The sequence below is a fragment of the Castor canadensis genome, chromosome 8 (genome assembly GCF_047511655.1).
Source record: "Castor canadensis chromosome 8, mCasCan1.hap1v2, whole genome shotgun sequence".
Lineage (NCBI taxonomy): Eukaryota > Metazoa > Chordata > Mammalia > Rodentia > Castoridae > Castor > Castor canadensis.
In genome coordinates this window covers 56,996,189-57,007,764 of record NC_133393.1, presented here as the reverse complement: position 1 = coordinate 57,007,764, position 11,576 = coordinate 56,996,189, and the positions used below count along the sequence as shown (strand labels likewise).

Below are 11,576 nucleotides of genomic sequence, written 5' to 3'. Positions count from 1 at the left end.
CTTCTGGAGCCAAAATCCACTCTTCCAACTTTTATACTTTCTCTGAAGTCTCAGTGATGCCTCCCAGCACACCCATAGATAATAATGAAACCAGATCACACATTCAAGCACTGGGAACATTCTGTTCTTCATTGTTAAAATTATCTTAAGTTAATCACTGTGCACGTCTATTAAAATATTCTTTATTCTAAAGGCTAAAAAAATATTCCTTGCCTCTCACCACTTGTTAGGTAGCACAAAGGGCTTAAACAGGGTATCTGTGAAGACCTACAGTGTTAGTTATTCTTACCAGACACTTAACAGAAAGCCACAAAACAGCTTTTATTTTCTAGTAAGACTAAATTTATTCAATACCCTAGCAAAAGTTTGATTATAAGTATCCAACAGTATAAAAAGTACAAAACAGATTTGTAGGTTTCTAATATATTAATACAAAGTGCATGACTACATACCGTACATCCTACAGGCGAAGAAATGTGGAAGGGGAAAAAGAAGACTGTGGTTGAGGTCTAGTAATAAATAAATAAATACAGAAGTAGAGATGATCCACATTATAGTATATTCTACCACCAATACTGCAGCCAAAATGTACAAAAAAAAAAAGAAAAGGAAAAAACCATTTCAAAGTAACTCAGGAGGATGATAATGGCTGGACTCTTGTAATTCACCTCAAAGGCTGTGGGAGAGCCGACCCAACTCACTGTAGTCTGTGCATATAGTGGCTTCTAGCATGTAGGTTTTTTTCCAAAAGGAAGAAATATAAAATGTTAAGCTTAGATTAAGAACTATAAAACTATAGGGTGCCCATAAAAAGAGGCTCACTCCTTATTGTGATACTATCTAATTTTTATAATCCAGTTTCAAAAATAACCACTGAGTCTTGATATCATAAAGCAGGCAATGCTGCTCCCTCGTTATGTAAAGTCTGAACTGGAGCTTTTTTTCCTGAACTTCTAGAAAAGAGGCAATGAGAGTACTTTGGTTTGGGTTCAAGTGAGAGGCTTTGAATGAGGATTTTAGACCTTAAGAGTTCCACATTCAGAAAGCCCAACTAAAAGAAGCCAAACCAAAACCAGCATACCTACCATTAACACACACCTCTTTTTCCTGCAATAAATTTTACTATTAGTAGAGTGAAAAATACCCCAAACCCTAATAGGTTAAAACAAGTCAACCACCTACTCTACAGGATAAAACCTTCACAAAGGTCAACTGAAGTAATCCAGAGCTAAAACTGAATTGTGCAGATTTCAATGAAGTCACCAAATAGTCATGTAACACAAATAGCATCAAGTATTTACACACTGGGCAAGCCGTCTAAGAAATGCGCCCCCAGAAGCACTAGCCTCTGCTATGTGCCACCCTGAAGGCTTGCACATTTTATTTAGATAGTTTAACATTTCTAACTGTATGTATTCTCTATCATGTGGCAATGCTTTGGTACTCTACATAGGATCTTGCCTATCCTACAGACTTGCCATTTCCCTAGGAGGAGCTCTGATTCTGCTTTAGAAGTTCCATATAAATTAAAATCTTTATAAAATAGTAATATGATAGGTTGTGACATAAGATGTAATGTCCACATCAGGCTACCTGTGCATTTAGAAATTACTTTCCCCTTCAAAATATGTGCACCGGAAAGCTCAGTCTATCCTGCTTAATAATCAGTAGTACAGATTTGAATCATCAGAACCTTGGCAAGACCTTAATATTCCAAAATTATTAACAACTACCTCTAGGGGCAAGTCACATAACTGAGTTATGACAAATTTATTATCATGAGGGAAAACAAGTGTTGCCAGCCATCTTAAAAATGCCCCAACCACTGCTTCTCAATACAGAAAGACTAAAACTACATCAGTTTATCATACAACAAATCCCATCTCTGTCCCCTGAAGTTCCCCTAATTTAATTTATTAAAAGGGGATTAGAAAAAAAAAAAAAGACTTAAAGAGCACTTTACAGCAGCATTCAGCTTTCCTATGAAATACTCAGCATCTTAAATATTATGTACACTTCTTTTTTCTTATAGTAAGCTAGACACTGGCTTCAGAGTTTATGGTACTGGGGAAAAATAACCCATTCAAAACTATTCTAGAAAAATGTCTTTTGGCAGAATAGCAGGTATCCAAGTTAAAAATAGGAAGGTCAAGTTTGTTTCTTTGTGGTCTTTTCACAATTTAAATCACTTTTTGTTCCCCTTTTACATGAACCTCAGTCACCACTCCTGAGTGGAGATGGGCAGGGGCTCTGGCCCCTGCTCCTCCGGCTTCTCAGCAGCTGCCTTCTTATTGCTGCAGCACGGCTTGAATAGATGTGTGTCAATGAGGACTTCCCCAAAGCGGCCTTTGTAGATGATCCCACAACATATTTTCTGTCTAAAAGAAAAAACAGAATATATTAATAAAGTAAAAACACCTACCCATCATTTTAACTAATCCAACATGACCAAAAGTTCTGTTTCTATACTCTTATTACATCACAAGTGACAGGACTTCTAAAGGGATGACAATTAACTAGGGTACCCAGGTACCCTTAAGCCACGCTGAAATTTTCTCAAATACTGGCAGTTTCAGAGGCTGAAATTGTTAACAATTTCCTCCAAAACTAACAACTCTTGAACAGCCACCATAAACAAGCTGATAAAACTGGTTTTCTATAAATACTAAATAGATGAAAGTATGTATTATCCAACAGACTCCATCTTATTCTCTCATTCCCTTTCTTTTTTACATTTCATGGTTTTGCTACATGTTTGCATCTCTAAATGCATTGCTCATTATTCATTATACAGAGTCACAATGTAGTCTGAAACATCTTGCTTAACATTGAATAATTGGGATTCATACATACAGGACTTTATTAAATTTTAACATATATAATTCCAACCTGTAAACATATTAGTACTGTTTATCTACTCTTTTTTTTTGAGACAGGGTTTCACTATGTATCCCAGGCTGGCCTCAAACACATGATCCTCCTGCCACCACCCCAAAGTACTGGAATTTATACTTGTTGATTACATTTGGCCTCCATTTTTTTTGATGTTTAACTCAGGGCCTCACACCTGCAAGGTACGCATTCTACCACTTGAGCTACTCCATCAGTCTTGACTGCCAATTCATTTATTCATTCATTCATTAACTCAGGTCCTTGAGCTTTCTAGACAGGTGCTCTACCACTAGAGCCATGCCATCACCATACCACTCTCCTTTTGATGACTTTTGCTATTACAAACACTGCTGAACATAGCAGTGCACATATTCTAAAGGTTGGGTTATACTACTAAAATATAGGAATAGGAGACCTTCAACTTTTAACCAAAAATACCAATTATTAACACAGTTTTATAACTGTTTACACCCATGGTCGACATCTCATCTCCAACATCTGCCAACAGATGTTCTAGTTTTTAACCTTTCCACTGGGCACAAAATGAAATTTGAACTTGTATCTCCTTGATTACCAAAAAAAAAAAAATAAAAAATTTTTTCCCCCGAGATTCTAGAGTTTGAACGTTTGAACTCAGGGTCTACACATTGAGCCACTCCACCATTACTTTTTTGTGACTTTTTTTTCCAGATAGGGTCTCTCAAACTATTTGCTCAGGCTGGTTTGGAACCACAATCCTCCTGATCTCTGCCTCCTAAGTAGCTAGGATTATAGGTGTGAGCCACCAGCACCTGGCTGAGAATATTTCATGCTTTCATCTAATGAGCTATTTCTTCTGTATGACACCCTTTTTTCAAGTGTTCTATTCATATTTCTATTGGTTTGTCTTTTACTTATTTTATAGGAGTTGTTTACATATTCCATATACAAATATCTTGTTAGATGTGTTGATTTCTTTTTTTTTGCATTACTGGGCTTGAACTCAGGGTCTTCACTTTGAGCCACTCCACCAGCTCTTTTTCTGTTAAGAGTTTTTCGAAATAAGGTCTCGTGAAACTATTTGCCCAGGCTGATTTCACACTCTTATGGTATCATTTCATGCATTTAATTCATAGTTAAAATGCAATAAAACTTGATTTCTTTTATGCTTAGTACTTTGTTAAACAAAATCCTTTCCTGTTGGAAGCATGGCTCAAATGGTAGAGCACCTACCTTGCATGAAGCCCTGAGTTCAAACCTCAGTACCACAAACACACACAAAGTCACAATTCTTTCCTACCCCAAAATCATTTTCTATTTTAATGTATCTGCAATTGATACTTGTGTATGGTGTGAGTTAGAGATTCAAACATCAATTCTTCCACATGCATTCCATATTGACTCTGTATTCTATCCCACTCACTGGTTTATATTTTTATTCCTAGACCCAAAACATATTATACCAATTACTATGACTTTGTGATGTCTTGATTTCTCTCAGGCCAAGTATATGTACATCTTTCTCTTTCACTTTATATATTTTAAACCTAATTTGTCAAGCTCAACCCATGATAATCGTTACAATACTCAGTTTTACTACCTTCATGAAGGTGGTATACCTTTACGATGTTATTCAATAATGTATGATTTTTATATTATTTCTCTGTAAAGGGCTTTTAAATTTATTACTAGGGCTTTAAAAGTATTTTCTACTGCTATGGTAAAAGATTCTTATAAAGTTGCCTGGACTTAAATTCTGTTCTATTTATGGGATATCCTTAAGTAAATTATTCTTCCTTATACCTGTTTGTATACAATACTTAATAAAGTTGTGGTAAGTATTAAATGAATTAATAAGCCATGTATATAGTACTTACTATATGCAAGGCACTGTTCTTTTATTATTACTACCACCACCACCATCAACCCACCTAACATTATTCTACTGGCAATTAACCTGCTCATGTATAATGTTGACAGTGAACAGTCCTTTGATATGCTCCTCATATTAAGAGATGCTTTCATTTTTATCACAATTGAGTATGATTTTGGCTGTACTTTTTTTTTTCTTTTGTTTTTTTAAAGACAGGGTCTCCTATGCAGTCCAGTCTATTCTGGAACTTGCTGTGTAAACTAGGCTGACCTTGAATTCATGATCCTCCTGCTTCAGCTTTGTGAGCACTGGATTATAGTCATTCTTTTATAATAGCATTAAAACCAAATAGTTTTGTAATACAGCCCAGGCTGGCCTCAAACTTGCAAACCTCCTGCCTCCATCCTCCTAAATGCTGGGGATTATAGGCATATATCATCATGCCCAAAACAACCAACACATCTTCTTCTTCTTCTTTTTTTTTAATTTGTATTATACTTTCTTTTGGACCCATGGGCTTTTTAATTTGCAATTCTATGGGAGTTGGTTTTTTATAATTTTATTTTGTTAGATATATTTTTCATCCCTTTATTTTTAAACTTCATCTTTTATATCTGATAAATAGAGCTGTATTTTGCTTATTCAGTTTTTTTTCTTTTTCTTTCTTTCTTTTTTTTTTTTGTGGTACTGGGGTTTGAACTCAGGGCCTCACACTTGGTAGGCAGGTGTTCTTCCACTTGAGTTACTCTACCAGCCCCCAATTCAGTCCTTTTAACTGAACTATTATTGTTCCTATCAATTGTGATCAATGATTGATTCGGGTTTATTCTACCATACTAAGGACTGAACCTAGGGTCTTGCACAAACTAAGCTATATCCTCAGCCTATTCTATCATATTATTACTTTTTTTGTGTCCCACCTTTTCTCTATGGCCTTTTTTTCTCCTACTCAATCTAATTCCATGCCCTTCCCTTTTTTCTCTGCAGCCTTTCATGCTTATTTGTACTCTTTAGTAGTTACATAGTTAAAGTTACTCAGCAGGGGCTGGCGGTGTGGCTCAAGTGGTAGAGCACCTGCCTAGCAAGTATGAGACCCTGAGTTCAAACCCCAGTTCCACCAAAAAATAAATAAATAAAATTAAAAAAAAAAAAAGGTACTCAGTAAGTTTATTCTCAACAATGCAAATGACACTGGACACTTTTAACTCCTATCAGTTCTTTCATGCAAGTTAATTATTATAGCTATCGTGTAATTCTCTTTTCATTATCACAACTACTACCATTTTAAAAGTGTTTATTTAAATTTAACTAAAACATTCAGTACTTCTTTTATCCTTCTTTCATCTCAGAATTTCAATCCAGGATCTCTTTTCCTTTTGCCTCTGAGAATCAGCTTGTTGGCAAACACTATTTTCCACACACCCCGCCCCCAGTCAAAATTTCTTATTTGTTTGGGGTTTTTTGGTGGTACCTGGGGGACAGAGGGCTGGAACTCTGGGCCTCACACTTGCTAGGCAGATGCTCTACCACTTGAGCCACTCTACCACCCCCTTCTACTGCTTGAACAATACCTCCAGCCAGGTATATTTTTCTTTTAAAAGAAAGAGTATATAAAATCCAAACTCTACTCAATTCCTGCTTAATCCACCTCCAACCATGTGTGCTACCAACTGTTTGGCAAGTACCATTCAACTGTTACAGATACCTGCTGCCTGTAATTAAGACGGGTTGCTGCTGAATAGGGGTATTTTCTGTTACTTTTACCTTTTCCAGTATGTAAGATCTAAAAAGGAAAAAACTGGTGTTCTGTTAGAGCCAGAAGCCATCTCTGTATCTGAGCCATCATCTGACTGGTTACTGTAACAAGGAGACTGAGCTGGGGAGGCACTTGAGGTGGTACTGTGAGCATCGGAATCTGCAATAAAGATAAAAGAAAAAGATTTTCATTTTCATTATATGCAATTATGTAATTGCAGTTACAGATACTAAAAGACTTCTGATGGAACTGCATCCCAATAAACTCACTATAGTATATGCTAAGTTGAATTCATTTAATACACCTAACCTACCAAACATCATAGTTTACCAACAGAACGCTACAGTGTATCCCTTGTTTGTCCTTGTGACTGAGTAGTTGATGGGGAGGAGCACCCGCTTGATGCTGTGGCTGCCCAGCTGAGTGAGAATCAAACCACATGTGGTTAGGGAAAAGACAAAAATTCAAAGTACCATTTCTACAAGGTGTATTGATTTTACACCTTTGGAAAATTCAAAAAAATCTTAAGTCAGGGGCATATGACATAACAGATTTAAGATGTAAGTGAGTTGTTAAAAAAAAAAATCACTATTTACACGACTGATACTTAAAGCTATTGTACTGACGTGTTTTAAAAAGAAAACTAGCCAGGCGCCAGTGACTTACACCTGTAATTCTAGCTACTCATGAGGCAGAGATCAGGAGGATCACAGTATGAAGCCAGTCTATGCAAATATCTTGCAAGACCCTAACTTGAAAGAACTCAACACAAAACAGGGCTGGCAGAGTGGCTCAAGTGGTGGAGCTCCTGCCTAGCAAGTTGACATGGTGCCCGACTAAGTCCCATTTGATATTTCCTCATATTCAGTAATACTGTTTATGCCAGTATCATCTCTTTCCATCAGAGCAAGATAGGTGTCTGCCAGATAGTGGATCACTGCAGGCCCATGGTCAAGGTTCAAGGAGCCAGATTCTCTCACTCTAAACAAGAAATTGAGAAATGAAGCTGCTGATTCAGACTCTGAAGTCTAGCCAGCTAGTATAAAGTGAGGTACTATTCCGATTTTACCGATAATTTCTTATTGTAGATGACATATGGTATGATATGACTTCACTTTTTCAGAGAAGCTTCACATTGAATCCTGTTTCTATAAATAGTATCTCTCAGTTATCTGTTGGCTGGTACTCCTCACATTTAACTGATTCTTTCTTAACAATATGATGTAATGTGAGCCAAGTAGACTCTGTGTTAAGACAATTCTTCTGTGCCTTGTCCAGGTCAACTAAGCAGGCATTAATATAATCATTTCAATATTTTGCAGTTTAGCACGACTGTGATCATATGGGCTTACACTTCTGATCTTTCGATTTCTGTCTTCTGGAAACTTGACCACTCTATGAAGACAGCTAAGGGACTCATTTCTAATTTCTTCTGCCAATTGTGCTCTTTCAAGGGTTAATTCTTCCTGTGTCATCTTGAACCCACTGTCTCCTGTCTTTAGGTTTCTAACCCCAACAATCATCCATTCTATTTTTTCAGGTTCATTCAAGTGTAGCAGCTGCCAGCGACAGCATCAGCTCCTCAAACTCCCACTAAGTGGAAGGATCACTGTGGTGGAAAGGAACTGGAGCTGAAATAGGGGGGGAAGGGGGAATTTAATCTCACAACTACTCCCCTCTTACGACAGGTAGATATTTTAGTCCAGAGATCAAATGGTTATTAAGTAGCTAGAAAGCACCAAACTACATGGAAAAAAAAAAGTTAAAGAAAAAACTTTTTTATGGAGCTCACAAGTTTATATTAATAAACACTTACATTAAATGGCACAACATTAGCTATCTAGCCAGGCACCACTGGCTCATGCCTATCATCCTAGCTACTTGGGAAGCTAAGCCTAGGCAAATAGTTTGTGAGACCCCCATTTCCAAAGCAGCCAAAGCAAAATGGACTGGGGGTGGGACTCAAGTGTTACAGCACCTGCTCTGTATTTAAACCCCTCCAGTCCCACCAAAAAAAATTAAATTAAATTAAATATCTAAAACAAAGTACCATTAGTGTTTTTAATGTTATTTCCAATAGATAGAGCATGCAACTTGATAAAAACAAAAAAAAAAACAAATGAAATCCTCAAGAGTGGCAGGCTTTAAAGAAATAAATCTAGTGTGGACTCAAAAACTTTCAGCTCTGGACTTGAGCAAAGCTCAGTATCCTAAGAAGTGCTTAGTATCTTTGAGCCATTTGAAATTTCAATTATTTACCATTGTTTATAAAAATCATAGTTTCATGCAATTTAATCTAATCAATAGAATATACAAATTACATACACAGTGAAGAACTCTTTTCTAGAATGTAGGTCTGGAAATTCTTCCAAGAACCACACCAACTGTAAAAGTTTTAAAAATTAAATAGGATTTGGAAAAATCCACCTAGAATGAGGTGGCAAGACTAAGCAAATTTCCAGGGAATGCTCCAGGTATGACACACCCTAACTATTATGCTTTCCCTAAAACAGAAAGATCTCTTAAGTCTTTCTAGGGATTTTCAATAAGATTTATTCTACAGCAAAAAATCACTGGAGATTTTGGGAAGGATGCTATAAAAAGATTAGTTAACATTAGTGTAAGAATTTGTTGTGCTTTGAGCTTGAGAACATGCTTATCATGCATGAGGGTTTGATCCCTAGCACCACCATTACCAAAAAAAAAAAAAAGATACATGGAAGGAAACACAACCAGGAGGGAGACCATTTAGCAGATGTGTAGAAATTCAGATGTCTCAAAACTGTTCTGACTCTTCAACAAAATTAGAGATAAGGGCAGAACAGGTTCTGCCTGGAAGTAAAGGGTGGGAGAGAGAGGGTGGGGGAGGGGAGCAGGGAGGAGAAATGACCCAAACAATGTACGCAAATGTGAATAAATGAATAAAAAAATTTTTAAAAAGCTGTTCTGACATACACAGGCTCTAGCAATTCATAGTTTATCTGTGAAAACGCTGTCTCAGTCTCAAATTCATATACCTTATAAAAGGGACTGATTTTCCATCTCCAACACAGCTATGTCATAAAACATACAGCACAGCTATGTCATAAAACTCTAAAGGTGTACTGGACATATTATTTTAAATTAGGCAAAAGTTAGTTAACACCTTTGTCTATAACTAAGGGAAAAAGCTAAGAATATACATATGAATACTCAATTCTACTTTCAAATGATAAGAGAAAATTACTATTTCCCAAATGTTCTTTTTTGCGGGGCAGTACTGGAGTTTGAACTCAGGGCTTTCAGCACTCTATTGCTTGAGCCAACTGAATATATTCTTTAAAGCATGTAGTGAGGGGCCAGATGCAGTGGCTTATGTCTTCAGCTACATAGGAGGCACAGGCAGAATTGCAGTCCGAGGCTCTTCTTGAGCAAAAATGCGAGACCCTATCTGAAAAATAACTAAAGCAAAAGAGGGTCAGGGGAGTGACTCAAATGGTAGAGGACCTGAGTAGCCAAGAATGAGGCTCTGAGTTTAAAACCCCAGTACCACCAAAAAATAAAACATAGTGAGAATTTAGAGTAGGGTTAAATCCTTCTATACTAGAGGGTGAGGGAGGGTGGGTGAGACCAGTTAAGAAACACGCATAAACAAAACACACACATACACACATTTATGCTACCTAAATATTTTACTATAAATAAATGGAAAAAAGTATTTTCAAAGATTAAACTTATCATCAGAGTAACTAACTATGGGAGGACTATTTAATACCTACTTATACAAAAGTGCAAAGTAGACCTGGAAAGACCATGTCCTAGAGCATTGGCTAAACCCAGGAGAGCCCAGTAGGAATACAGAAAGAGCACATGGCTTTGAAGTTACACAAACCTACAGTGAACTTTATCTCTACCATTAACTAAGTGACCAGGGTCAAGATTAAATAGCCTTTCTGTACTTATTCTAAGGTCTACAACTGAGATAAATATATCAAAATTGCTCCAAAGATGAGTTCTCCCTCACTCTCCCACTATACCCAGTTAACTGTCTTTTACATCATTCTAAAACAAGCATGACGGTAATTTATCATTTTTGTTGTTGTTGCTGCTAATGGAGTTTGAACTCAGGGCCTAGGCAGGCACTCTACTATTTGAACCACCCCCACACAGTCCATTATCTTATTGATATTATTTTGTCTAACAGGTTCCTATAGATTAAAAAAAAAAAAAAAAAATCCTGAGAACTCACATATAAGTCCACACCCCTAATCATTATTTCTGGGAAAGCTCTGAAAATACAAAATTTATTCCTAATCTATTTGGCCACAAATGGATAACTCATAACCCAAGAGTGAGAGATATTATACAGGAACATTATATTTAGTACTTTACAAAATCTAAAACCTAAATTCTAAAATACAAATATACCATCACAACTACCGATAAAACAATGTGCATCTGGCATTACTGACATTCTTTCCCATTCCATCATCCTACACAACACAAATACCCTTAAACATAAAAGTCCAGAGACTGACTTTACTCCATATGTAAGTTATGATTTCTAAAGTTACATTCTAGAAATGTGAACTTCAGTTGCATATTTTCTACTACATTCACATGCTTCTGCTTTATCTCCAGGATTCAATTTTCTTATGCAAAAACAAGCGAGAAATACAACTGCTACAAAGACAAAGTTCAAAGTTAAGGATTGGAGGTATGACTCAAATGGTAGAGCACCACCTAGCCAGCAAGCAGGAAGGCCTGACCTCAAACTCCAGTATTGTCCAAAACAAAGAAAGTAAGTTAAGATGTCATAAGTTGTCCATAAAGACATTAGAGTAGTCTCAGTACATTCTGAAGAAGTGGTTAGCCTGTTAAAGTACTTTCATGACACCAAAATCAGATAGAGTTCTAAGACTTCACAGAAATAAAATGTCTCTATTAAGTCAACATTGTCTTCCAAGGCTTTTTTTAAAAAAGCAGTAAAGGAACTGGAAGCATAACTGGATGACAGAGCACTCTTGCCTATCATGTAGTCAGCCCTGCCAAAAAGAAAAAAAAAAAAAAAGGAAAAATTACTTGTTAGTACTAATG

At 36.5% G+C, this 11,576-nt stretch overlaps 1 protein-coding gene and 1 pseudogene across 4 annotated transcripts in view; both read right to left on the bottom strand.

The window, feature by feature from the left end:
* Nucleotides 1-300: 300 nt before the first annotated feature.
* The window catches only part of Sinhcaf (SIN3-HDAC complex associated factor), a 58,878-nt gene continuing 47,602 nt past the window's right edge, over nt 301-11,576 (bottom strand). For 2 of the 4 annotated variants that reach the window (XM_074083015.1, XM_074083014.1), the window contains exons 5-6: nt 6,509-6,659; nt 301-2,378 (exon numbers count right to left, since the gene is read on the bottom strand). In XM_074083015.1, the coding sequence (XP_073939116.1) occupies nt 2,219-2,378; nt 6,509-6,659 (311 nt within the window). In that variant the 3' untranslated portion in view covers nt 301-2,218. The remainder of the gene's footprint in view (nt 2,379-6,508; nt 6,660-11,576) is intronic. The other 2 variants (XM_020178136.2, XM_020178135.2) reach the window with 2 other exon arrangements.
* LOC141425716 (tyrosine-protein phosphatase non-receptor type 2 pseudogene) lies at nt 6,702-11,571 on the bottom strand (annotated as a pseudogene).